This window comes from Ceratotherium simum, chromosome 17 (assembly GCF_057802395.1).
Source record: "Ceratotherium simum simum isolate JZ-2026a chromosome 17, ASM5780239v1, whole genome shotgun sequence".
NCBI lineage: Eukaryota > Metazoa > Chordata > Mammalia > Perissodactyla > Rhinocerotidae > Ceratotherium > Ceratotherium simum.
Window position 1 is genome coordinate 60,999,041 of NC_141916.1, and position 12,097 is coordinate 61,011,137.

Genomic DNA, 12,097 nt, shown 5'->3' on the forward strand with positions numbered 1-12,097 from the left:
TGCTGAGGAAGACGGCCCTGGGCTAACATTTGTGCGCATCTTCCTCCACTTTATATGGGACGCCGCCGCAGCATGGCTTGCCAAGCAGTGCATCGGTGCGCACCCGGGATCCGAACCGGTGAACCCCGGGCCACCGCAGCAGAGCGTGCGCACTTAACTGCTTGCGCCTCTGGGCCAGCCCCACCACATTCTTATAGTGGGAACTTCTCTCCTAGCTGTGGTTCTGACTTTTAAAGCTAAAAGCAAGAAGCTCATAGTGCAAGTATATTAAAATAGAATCAAGTCATTTATTGTAACTCTTTAAAATTCACTTCCCCTAATTCTTTGCTAAGAATCATTAAGGAATTGGTATGAATTAGAAAAAATATTTGTTTTAATGAAGATTGACAACTATCTAAAAATGGGATGAAGACTGTTCCTTCACTGAACGGCCAAAATTCAGATGCCAAATTGCTGTCGTAGTAAGGTGATTCCTTACTTTCATGTAGGCAAAGTTTATATACTTTACCATTTGTTAGAAGGAAGCAATTGGGGTTTAAGGAGAATTGTTTGTTTCTGCATATTCTGGTGACATGAGCAAATGTAAAAATCCAAATTATACATAGGAAACAGTAAAATGAAAAGCATATTTGGATTTTCTTAACTTTATATATAGAAAAGTTTAAAGATAAATGTAGAGAGATTAGAGTGTTGAGAAATAAAACTTAAATAGGAAATTTGTATGTACAGCTGTGGCTTTCAGTTTTAGGGGCCCTTAGGAGGGGATGGGAGGGAAAGGGTGAGTGGGTGGGGCTTGTTAGCCCCTCTCCACTCTTCTGAAACCAGAGCAGCTATACTTTCATAATTTTATATGTTGAGGTTTCAAAACCTATTTTGCAAAAGCAAACGAAAAAACTTGTAAAAGCTGTTGGAACTGGGAGTAAAATAACTGAGAAGTATAAGGCAAAAAAATCTGTTTCCAATTTTGATACAAATTATTTGTAGCTTTGAGCAAACCATTTTGCTCTATATCTCAATTTCTCCATCTGTTAATTTTAACTTGACTGGGATATTATAAGCTCTCTGAAGAACAGTATTGTATAGTTAAAAAAATAAGTATTGTTTTTGGAGTCCTTTTCATAATCTACGGGAAAAATTGATATCTTCTCACTGCAAAGTAAATTATATTTTTAAAAATATTGTCTTGGATGAATACTACTTGTTTTGGTTTTTTCCCCAACCCTGAATACTGGTATAATTATTTTTTAGATTGGTACTTCTGGTTGTATATCAAAGTCGGGTGTCTTTATGTATAAATATTTTTCAGAAATCTACTTTTGAAAGTTGTTAAGCTCTGTTACTAATACCATGAAAATAACTTAACTGATGATGAACTAGAAGTAGTATACAGGTTGATGGCAATATCTTCTAAGGTGGAAAATACCACCTACTCCTCCAAACAGTTTCATTAAAGTGGGAAATCAGTCCTGAACTCTTCCGCATAGCCAAGCACCAGCAGTTTCAAAGGTGCCCCTGCCCCCCCATCCCCCCTTGCCCCACCCCGCTTTTTCTTCTTTGCTCTGTTCAAACATCTGATTAGATAGGGCTGATTTTTCAGCTACTTACTTTTCTGTGTATTAGATTTTCTTTAAATGTTTTAATCTGCTGGATCTTTTATGTGCATATATGCGTGTACATATAATGTTTCAAATCATGTTTCATTCTGGAGGATGCTAAAGTACTTTAAGCCTGATAGACAAACTACCAATACAGACTACTGTGATCCACAGCAACATCAAACTGTTCAGGAAAGGAAGGGACTGACATACACAAGTAAAGCTTCAGGGAGAATATAGGTAGGTAGACTGTATAGTATCTGCTGAAGTTCAAATTTTACCACTTCCTAGTATTTAGCCCAAGGTTTCTAAAAAATTCTAAGCTTACTTTCTTGGGAATATATCAGGAAGGTAGTACATATTAAATTAAAAAGGTCTTATTAAAAGCTCTTATTAAAAAGGTCATCCCTGGTATCTTATCTTCTTTCAGCATCACTGAAGTGTTGGTTTTATACTGACTTATAGAAAAGAATGATTCCTGGGTCATCAGAACTGTTTTCTGAAATATCTAGAGTAGCACTGTACAATAGATATAATGCAGGTCACTTATATGTAATTTAAAGATTTTATTTATTCATTTTTTCCCCCCAAAGCCCCAGTAGATAGTTGTATGTCATAGGTTCGCATCCTTCTAGTTGCTGTATGTGGGACTTGGCCTCGGGTTGGACGGAGAAGTGGTGCCTTGGGGCATGCCCGGGATCCGAACCCGGGCTGTAATTTAAAATTTTCTAGCAACCACGTAAAAAATGAGGATTTTTAATAATATGTGATTTTACCCAATATATTCAAAATAGTATAGTTTTTTTTTTTTTTTTTTTTTTTTCCCCCCAAAGCCCCAGTAGATAGTTGTATGTCATAGTTGCACATCCTTCTAGTTGCTGTGTGTGGGACGCGGCCTCAGCATGGCTGGAGAAGCCATGCGTCGGTGCGCGCCCGGGATCCGAACCCGGGCCACCAGCAGCGGAGCGCACGCACTTAACCACTAAGCCATGGGGCCGGCCCAAAATATTATAGTTTTAACATGTACTCAAGATAAAATGTTATTAATGAGATATTTTACATTCTTTTTTTTCATACTAAGTCTTTGAAATCTAGTTGTATATTGTTCTTTCAGCACATCACTAGTCACGTTTCAAATGCTCATTAGCCATATGTGGCATCTAGACATTATCAGGGCATGTGTCAAAATCCTAACTTAAAATAGGAGCTGTGTGGCCTTTGGAGCCAGATCTAATTGGGTGTGAATTCCTACATTGCTGCTTGCCAGCTATGTGGATTTGGGATAGTCTCTTGACTTTTCTGAGCTTCAGTTTCCTAACATGTAAAATGATAATATGTAATATAAAATATAAATATATAAAAATATAAAACCCAACAGTAGGCTACAAATAAGTGGTAGCTGTTATCAATCTTAAATATTCATAGGCTGAAGAGATGACAAACCAGAGTCATCAGAGCAGAAAATGCCTTTGGAATGTATTTTAAAATCCTATGAAAGACTCCTATATGTTAATACTTTGCCCACAAAAGGCGGGGAGGTAAACTTTATTACATCTGTTACCCAAGCTATTGGTTCCTTAATGTGTTACCTGGTACCAAGTATTTTTGTTGTTGTTAAGTTGTGCATGAAATGAAGGCTTAGAATACAGTACTTAAAGGCCCTCAGTAAATTAATGAGTGAGCGTTGTTGTCATCACTCAATGATTTGAGTTTTGGGTATGAATAGAACTTATACAGAAATGATCAGAAAGGCTTTTCTCTCCCGCTTCCAGGAGGTTATGTCATAAGACTCCAAGTTAAAAACAGAGCTCCATTTACTGGCCTTGTTTGTTCTAACTCCTTATGTCCTCAATTTGAAAAATCTTCCATTGACAGGTCTCTTTAATTTTCAGATATTTTAGATTTTTTGCCTTTTAAAAAAGTTAAATTGTGCTTTAAATTTTATGAATTTGGTAATTTTTGTTATTACTTGATCCTATATTAATAACCCAGTGTTTATATTTATCTGCAATATAGAAATCCTGTTGGATAAGTTTCAAACAATTATAAAAAATTTATTATTATCTTGTTATGTTATTAACTGCTTTCTCAATCTGGTAGCATGCATCTCAGCCTCTAGAGAATGCTTGAAGAAGAAAATGCATACCAAATGTTAAAAGCCACTTCTCATACAAAACAATATGTTGAATAATCTTTGTTACTTTAGCAAAAAGTTCAACAGCAGAGTAGTGACTGTATATTTATTCATCTGGAAATTTAGAATTTTCCTTCTTTATGACACAGACTTTTAAAAAAAATCTCTGCAGGCCAGTGACATATCAGGCATATCGGGAATGTACACTGGAGACCACAGTTCATGCCAGCGGCTGGAATAAGGTATTAACCAAATTATCTTTTGTCTTACAAGATTTTAATGTGTTGATAAAGTAAAAAAGTAATTGCTAGCATTATATGAGAGAAAACTGTTAGAGCTCATTATTTAATGCATAAATCCAACTGTGGTAAGTGGATATTTTTGATTAAAGTAGTTTTTTGATTAATGCTGTAAGGTTCTGGTTGGCCCAAAAATATGCATCCCATAGTATGCCACTCTTCCTTCCTATCTGTCCTGAATTTTCCATAATTTCTTCATTTCTCTGCATTAGACAGGACATTTGTCTCCAGATGATTATTTGTTAACACGTGAGTGTCTGGGGGGAGAAAGAATTACGGCTTCATTTGGGACACGATTCTTCTGGGTCTCTTAAATGAATAATACCATTTGTGTTTTATAGTTTACAAAGTATCTCATGTCACATCTCGTTTGATCATTACAACCATCGTTTGCAGAAGGCAGAATGGATTTTAGTAGCTTTTGTGGGGTTTTTTTTGGTTTTTTGAGGAAGATTGGCCCTGAGCTAACATCTGTTGCCAATCTTCCTCCTTTTTTCCTTTTTTCTCCCGAAATCCCCAGTAGATAGTTGTATGTCATAGTTGTACATCCTTCTAGTTGCTCTGTGTGGGACGCCGCCCCAGCATGGCTTGATGAGCGGTGCGCAGGTCTGCGCCCAGGACCTGAACTGGCAAACCCCAGGCCGCCAAAGCAGAGCACACGAACTTAACCGCTCTGCCACCAGGCCGGCCCCTTAGCTTTTGTTTTGTTATTTGTTTAGTTAGTTAGGTCAGGTGCATAATCAGAGAAAGAAGTTAGATGACTTGTCTAGGACCCCTTGACTAGTAAATATTGGAACCGACACTAGAGCTAAGATTTTCTGATTCCAGCTTCAGTGTTTTTTTCCTACTATACCATACTGCTTATCTGTTATCTCAGACTGTATTATCTACAGTCTGAAAAGGCAGAGAATCTAGTGGGATGCAATATAGGATGGCTCAGCTCAATTTGAGGAAGAAGTATGGCCCTTAGTGATGTAGTGCCAGGGATGAGAAAATTCAGTAGAATTATTTTTATAAATAGCCACCTCTACTCAGAATCGTTAATAATACGAGTCAGACCATGTGACCTAATTGAGGTATATTATTTTTACTCACCTTAATATAGGCTTTGGAGGCATTATAGCATAATAATTAGCATCATAGGCTTTGTAATCGGACTTGTTTCAGATATCAGCTTTGTCATGGACTAGATGTATGTCTTTGGACAGGTTAATTAAGCTCTCTCAGTCTTAATTTCCACATACGTGAAATGGAGATGATAATGCTAACCTCATAAGTTTTATTAGAATTAAATGACATAATACATGTTAAATACTTTTTTAGCACATCTTCTAAAAGTGCTAAAAAATAAAAAAATAAGTGCTTACCATAGTAAGCACTCAGTAAAGAGCACCTATTATATTAGATTTAACACATGAGACCTTGTTCCGAAATAGTCACTATTATGGAATTTTACTCTGTTACTTAGCTATAAATAATTTGTTAAAATATCTGTTTGTTTCATTTGCTTTCTTGGAGTAAAAAAAACCTCCCTTATATGGAAATTTGAAATAGTTTTTATGAATAAAAATGAGCTTGGTTATGATATATTTCTTAGTATATCAAACAACAAATATTTAGGTACCTAGTATTACTAGCCTTCTTCCCCTATTTTATGTTTTCTTCCTGTCACTCCTGTCTAGTAACTGTTATCATCAAATCTTGTATGTCCTCCTCTGACCTGATCCTAGTGTTACCCTAAAAAATCTGAGTAAACCCTAGTCTTTAGCCGTCCTTTTTTTCCATTCCCTGCTTCATTTTAGTCCCTCATCTGGACCAAGGGCCTACTGTTGATCTTTGAGGCTGTGGTTTGAATACCTCATGTAAATGAGGAATGCCAATTAGAATATTACTTGCTCTGCTGCATCCACTGTTACTCTCCTTCTAAGTCCTGTAGGCCTGAAAGGAACCTGTCTTATGATAGGCAACTGAAACGCCCCCCTAATCAAAACCAGATGGCTAATTTGAAGCAGTTAGCTCATATTTTACATTTTGCATACATGTTTGCAAAATTCTGATATAACATTAAATGAATGTGGCTCTCTGGCAGGTAAATGAGGCTCAAATGAAACACCCATCAGAGAGAAAAGAAAAACATGTCCACAAAGCATGCCAGGTTAGGGCAAACTGAATATGTTTATCTGTCTAGGGATCTTAAAGCATCTTGGTAGAATACTCTTTAAATATATCAAAAGAAGTGGAGGAAAAAAGCTGGTCATAAACCTGTATTAATAGTATGATCTTTTTTTTAAAAAAAAATGTACATGTATAAATGTAGACTGTATATAGTCAGCCCTCTGTATCCATGGTTCCACATCCATGGAATCAACCAACTGCAGATCGAAAGGCCTACCATGGTTGCCTCTGTACCAAACATGTACAGATCTTTTTTTCTTGTCGTTATTCCCTAAATAATACAGTGTGACAACTATTTAAATAGCATTTACATTGTATTAGGTATTATAAGTAATCTAGAGATGATTTAAAGTATACGGGGAGGATGTGTGTAGGTTATATGCAAATACTACGCCATTTTATATAAGGGACTTGAGCATCGCAGATTTTGGTATCTGTGGGGAATCCTGGAACCAATCCCTCACAGATAGCGAGGGACGACATAGTATGTATATGCCTAGAAAAATAATTGGAATATGTGCCAGAACATTAAGTAATACATAGTAGTTATCTCAGTATTGTTTTTTTCTTATGTACTTATCTGCTTATCAAAAAAAAGAAGAAAATAACCATCAAAGGGAAAAAGCCAGCTAGAATGTTAGTGCATGATGTTCATAGTGTAATAAATAGACTTTAGAAAAATAATAACAAAGATAAATGAATTATTTGCCTTGGTTAACTGTTAGTGGCGTGTTAAATCACTAACCTTTTAAAATCTTTTATTATTAAAATTTCAAGCATACACAAAAGCAGAGAAAGTAGTATAGCAAATCCCATGTATCCATCACTAAGCTTCAATATTATCAATATGTGGCTGGTCTTGTTCACACTCTTCCCACTCTCCCTCTAGATTATATTGAAGTAGACTCTATACATCATATCATTTTGTTCATAAATACATTAGTATGTATTTCCCAAGGATCATGTATCCCCTTTTTTAACCAACTGATAATACCATTCAAAATTGATACACTTCAAAATATTAACAGTAATTCTAATATCCCATCATCTAGTCAGTATTCAGATTTTCCCAATTGTCTCATAAAGGTATTTTTCTAAGCTGATTTGTTTTCATCGCGATCCAAACAAGGCTCATGCATTGTATTTGGTTGATATGTCTCTTAAGTGTTTCTTTTTTTTAAAAATTGAAATGTAATTCATATGCCATAAAATTTACCATTCTAAAGTATACAATTCAGTGGTTTTCAGTACATTCACAGTGTTGTGCAGCCATCTTCACTGTCTAGTTCCAGAACATTTTTATCTTCCCCAAAAAGAAACCCCATACCTAGTGGTAGTCACTCCCCATTTCCTGCTTTTCCCAACCTCTGCCAACACTACTCTCTCTCTATGAATTTGCCTATTCTGGACATTTCATATAAATGTGATCATATAATATGTGACTTCAGTCTCTTTTAATATGTAGGCTCACTCTCTCTCTTGTTTCTTTTTCTCTCATTTACTTGCAAGTTATTTGTCTTGTAAAATTTCCTACCTTCTGGATTTTATTGACTGCATCATTGAGATGTCACTTAATGTGTTCCTCTGTATCTATATTTCCTTTCCATTGGTAGATAGATCTAGAGGCCTGATCATATTCAGGTTTAATCTTTTTGGCAAGAATACTTGATTGGTGGTGTTCTCTATTTCCTGTTGCATCACTGATACATAAGGTCTCGTCTCTTAAATTTTATTTTGACTCATATAGGTCAAAGACATTTAAACCTAATAATAAATTAGGTACAGATAAAAATTGTGGCATGTGACATTTACTAGAATTATTAAGGCATAGAAAGGTTAAATAGCAGATTGATGGACAAAAAATATGTAATTTATCATCACAGATATCTGTTCTTTTGGAGGAGACTCTCTGAGCTATAAATTGGTGTACTTTGTCTCTACACCAGGCAAGCTCATATATTCTTTAATAAGAGGATAATGTTGTTAGCTAAGTCTAACCTATTGGAGGAAGATGCCACATGGTACATATGAGGAAACAGCCCCTGGAGATCATCCTTTTTGATGGTCAAAAGTACCTTAGCATTCCATTGCAAAAGTTACTGAAGAAAAAAATAATTTATATGTGTTGTGTGGATTACTATTATCCAGTAAGGAAATGACTTAAAGCAAGGAATTCAAAGGGTAAGACTGTTTGATTGCTTTTTAGTCCCAGAGATGTGGATAGTGGGATCTTCTAGGAATGGATGCTTGGGGATCCAGTTTTATTTTAACGTTTCTTTAATACTATGGGAAGGGGAGTACAAAATATATCAGGTGTAAATATGATATAAAATTCTTGTGGGTAGGGGCCAGTCCGGTGGCACAAGCGGTTAAGTGTGCGTGCTCCGCTGCGGCAGCCCGGGCTTCGCCGGTTTGGATCCCGGGTGCACACCGACACACTGCTTGCTGAGCCATGCTGTGGTGGCGTCCCATATAAAGTAGAGGAAGATTGGCACGGATATTAGCTCAGGGCCAGTCTTCCTCAGCAAAAAAAAAAGAGGAGGATTGGCATCAGATGTTACCTCAGGGCTGATCTTCCTCACACACACACACACACACAAAACATTCTTGTGGGTAGTAAAATGCCAAATTGATGGGGATCAGATGTAGAAATAACTCGTGAAGCTTTGCGTGTGATCACAAAGAGGGTAAATGGATTTAACTATATAAAGACAATCTAAACTATACTTAAAAGATAGTGGGTCTGGAAATCTTCATACAGGTCCCTGAAGATAGTATGTCAAATAGGTAAAATAGATGTAACATGTACCACCAAGAGTATTATCAACCGAATAGAAGAGGTTGGTCCTATAAAATAAAGTTTCTGTACTCTGGTTACTGCGATTTCAAGAAATATATAATTGGGGTGGAGAAGATCCAGGAAAGGAGAACTTAAATGATCAAAGCAATGGAGGAATTGCCTTATGAAGAACGGACTAAAAGATTAGTAGATTTTGGCCTAAAAAGTATAGTGAATGAGAGGGAATACGATTAAGGACTAAAATTAAGACAGTAGTGAAAGAGGATTACAGATTTATCTCTAGATTATTATATAGTAAAACTAGGGCATCTACTTTTTGATACATGAGAGAGAGAAATTTGGAACAAATAAAAGTATTATTTTATATAGCAAGTATAAAATGTTTGCAACTCATTTCCCTAAGAGCTTAAACACGAATAACTTTAGAATCTTGCATATGAGTAGATTATTATGGGAAATCAGAATGTTTTGAGGTACAGAACATCCCAGGCCTTTGAGGTGGATATGTGAATCAGCAAGGCTGATTTATAAGCTATCCTTTACTACTCCTGCTAAGACAAAATACTGAGGCTAGATGAACAACAGTTTTTTGTGTTTGTTTTTAATAGTATGACAGGTTTTCTAATTGTGGAGAAAGCCTAATATATTCTTTATAGCCCCCATACCCTCCATTAGTTTACGAAGGGTTTTTAAATATATTCTGGGCTGGGGTTCTTTTAGAATATCAAAAAGTGAAGATATATGTTTGTTGTATTCTTTCTGTCAGACTTTGATACAGATTCCTCAGGGATGCTTTTACTTAAAAGCCAAAGAATATTAGTAAGAATATAAACTCATTGGGTTTTCGTTTGTCCTCTTCTGCAGAAATATTTTATAATCCCTCAGTTATTACCTTGGCATTCAGTAACAAGGAACTGGAATTGGTTTCATTTCCTTTTGCATTCCTTTTCCAGTCATGTGGAGACCTCTTGATGTTTCAGGCAAAAGAGATTGCATGCAGATGGTTAACTGAGAATAGTTCTTTTCATTGTGCAATTTTGGGGGGAATACAAGGGTCTGTAGTTAGTCTCTGTCTAAATTTTGATGGTTTTTAAATATTGAGCCACAAGGTTATTAGGAATGATAATAGCCCCTGTGGTTTTTTATGACTTTTATAAGATAGCTCATAATTTTGAAAGTTCTTGTTTTCAAGTAGGTATTAAAAGCACAGTACAAAATGCAAAAAGTACAGAAAGATAATACATTGAAAAATATTTTCCCACCCTTGCTGCCAGTTACCTAGTTCTCCTCTTCTTAGGCTACCACTATTACCAGTTTCTTATATATTTTTTCCATAGATACTATAGGATGATACAAATATGTATGTGTATGTGTTCTGTTTTGTGTTTTTACATAAGTGGTACCATCATTGTACACAGTCTCCTGTGTCTTGCTTTTTTTCCTGAAAATAATTCCTTGGTGATTGAGCAGTGAACAATCTTTTTAACAACTAAATGATATTTTACTGGATGACCAAAATTGATTTAACCAGTCCCTATTGGGTTGTTTTCTGTCTTTTGCTATTATAAATAATGCTTCGGTGAATTTCCTATACATATGTTGTTTCACACACACACACACACACATATGAGCCCAATTATTTTTATATAATAATTGTTTCTATCATCCTATGGTATAAAACCTACATGCATTATTCACAAAAATTCTCGTAGGGGTCAGTGTTTTATTTTCTTTATTACAATAAAAATGAAATTCTTTAATGGTATATCTGAGTATAATTTTCTAGTAATTGAACATATAAAATGAATTATAAGAATTTCAGTTTGTTTTTCTACTCTCTCATCTTTGCATTGAAGATTTTGGTGCCTCTGATTTTGCTACGACAAATGCTTTTGGAATTGACAAGACGTGGTCAAGAACCTTTGAGTACATTGCTGCAGTTTGGCGTGACATACCTGGAGGACTATGCAGCAGAGTACATCATTCAGCAAGGTGGCTGGGTATGAGCTATGTTTTTTTTTTAATTTTTTTTTTTTAATTAAGTCCCTTATGGTTGTTTTTAACAGCATAGGTTTAATATTTTTAATATTATTTAATATTGACTGGATGACAATCAATGGAAAGGCTATTCATACAATTTAAGTTAAGCCACTAAGATTTTACTTATTATAAGGTGATATGTGGTATTTTTAAGTGGTTCTTTTAGGTAGTTCTAATTATGAAACATTTCATACTAATAAAAAATATATAAATAACTAAGGGATGAGGAATAATAAAATAAACAGCTATGTATTAACTATCCCAGTCCAAGAAAAGAACACAGCCAATACTTTTGAATCTCCTTATATGCCTCTTCTAGATTTCTTCATGTTCCTACCTACTTCACAAGGGTAACTCCTATTCTGAATTGTGTGTTTTCTTTACTATAGTTTAACAAACATATATGTATCCCTAGACAATATATTTTGTATGTTTTGGACTTTATGTAAATAGTATCATATTATATGTATTCTTCTGTAACTTTCTTTTTTCACTCAATGTTACGTTCTTGAGATTCACCTAGGTCATTGTTTCCCAACCTTTTTTACATTATCCCTCCCCTAAGGATCCTTTTTAGACATTTTTATCCTAATCATCTCCTTCCCTCCACCCTATGAAATTTTGATACCACAGATATAAGTCTGTTTATGTACTGTGGCCCTTTGGAGGGCCACAACCATTGTAATATTAATATCTAAGATTTCCCCCACCTCCCCAAACCAATTTTCACCCTCGAAATCATCCCTATTGGGAATGCATGATCTAGCTTGACGTGTTGGCTGGTGTTTGGTATTCCATTGTGTACATATATTGCAATTTATTTATTTGTAATTTATTTATCTTATATAATCTTGTCAGTAGACATGTTCACCTTTTTGCTGTTACAAACATTGCTGTATGAGTATTCTTATACATATGTGCAAGAGTGTCTCTGGGTATATACTTGGGAGTAAAATTTCTGGATCCAAGAGTATAAACATGTTCTAATTTACAAGATAATGCCAAAGTGTTTTCCAAAGTGATTTTCCAACTTACACTGTCAACAGTATATAAG

At 35.3% G+C, this 12,097-nt stretch overlaps 1 protein-coding gene across 3 annotated transcripts in view; it reads left to right on the top strand.

Moving 5' to 3' along the window:
- BCL2L13 (BCL2 like 13) overlaps positions 1–12,097 on the top strand; it is a 97,035-nt gene that overhangs the window by 49,570 nt on the left and 35,368 nt on the right. Inside the window, exons 5-6 of one of the 3 annotated variants that reach the window (XM_087442994.1) lie at positions 3,902–3,971; positions 10,860–11,003. The exons of 1 other annotated variant lie outside the window; for it this stretch is intronic. In XM_087442994.1, coding sequence (XP_087299120.1) covers positions 3,902–3,971; positions 10,860–11,003 — 214 coding nt within the window. The remainder of the gene's footprint in view (positions 1–3,901; positions 3,972–10,859; positions 11,004–12,097) is intronic. One more of the 3 variants, XM_087442995.1, reaches the window with a different exon arrangement.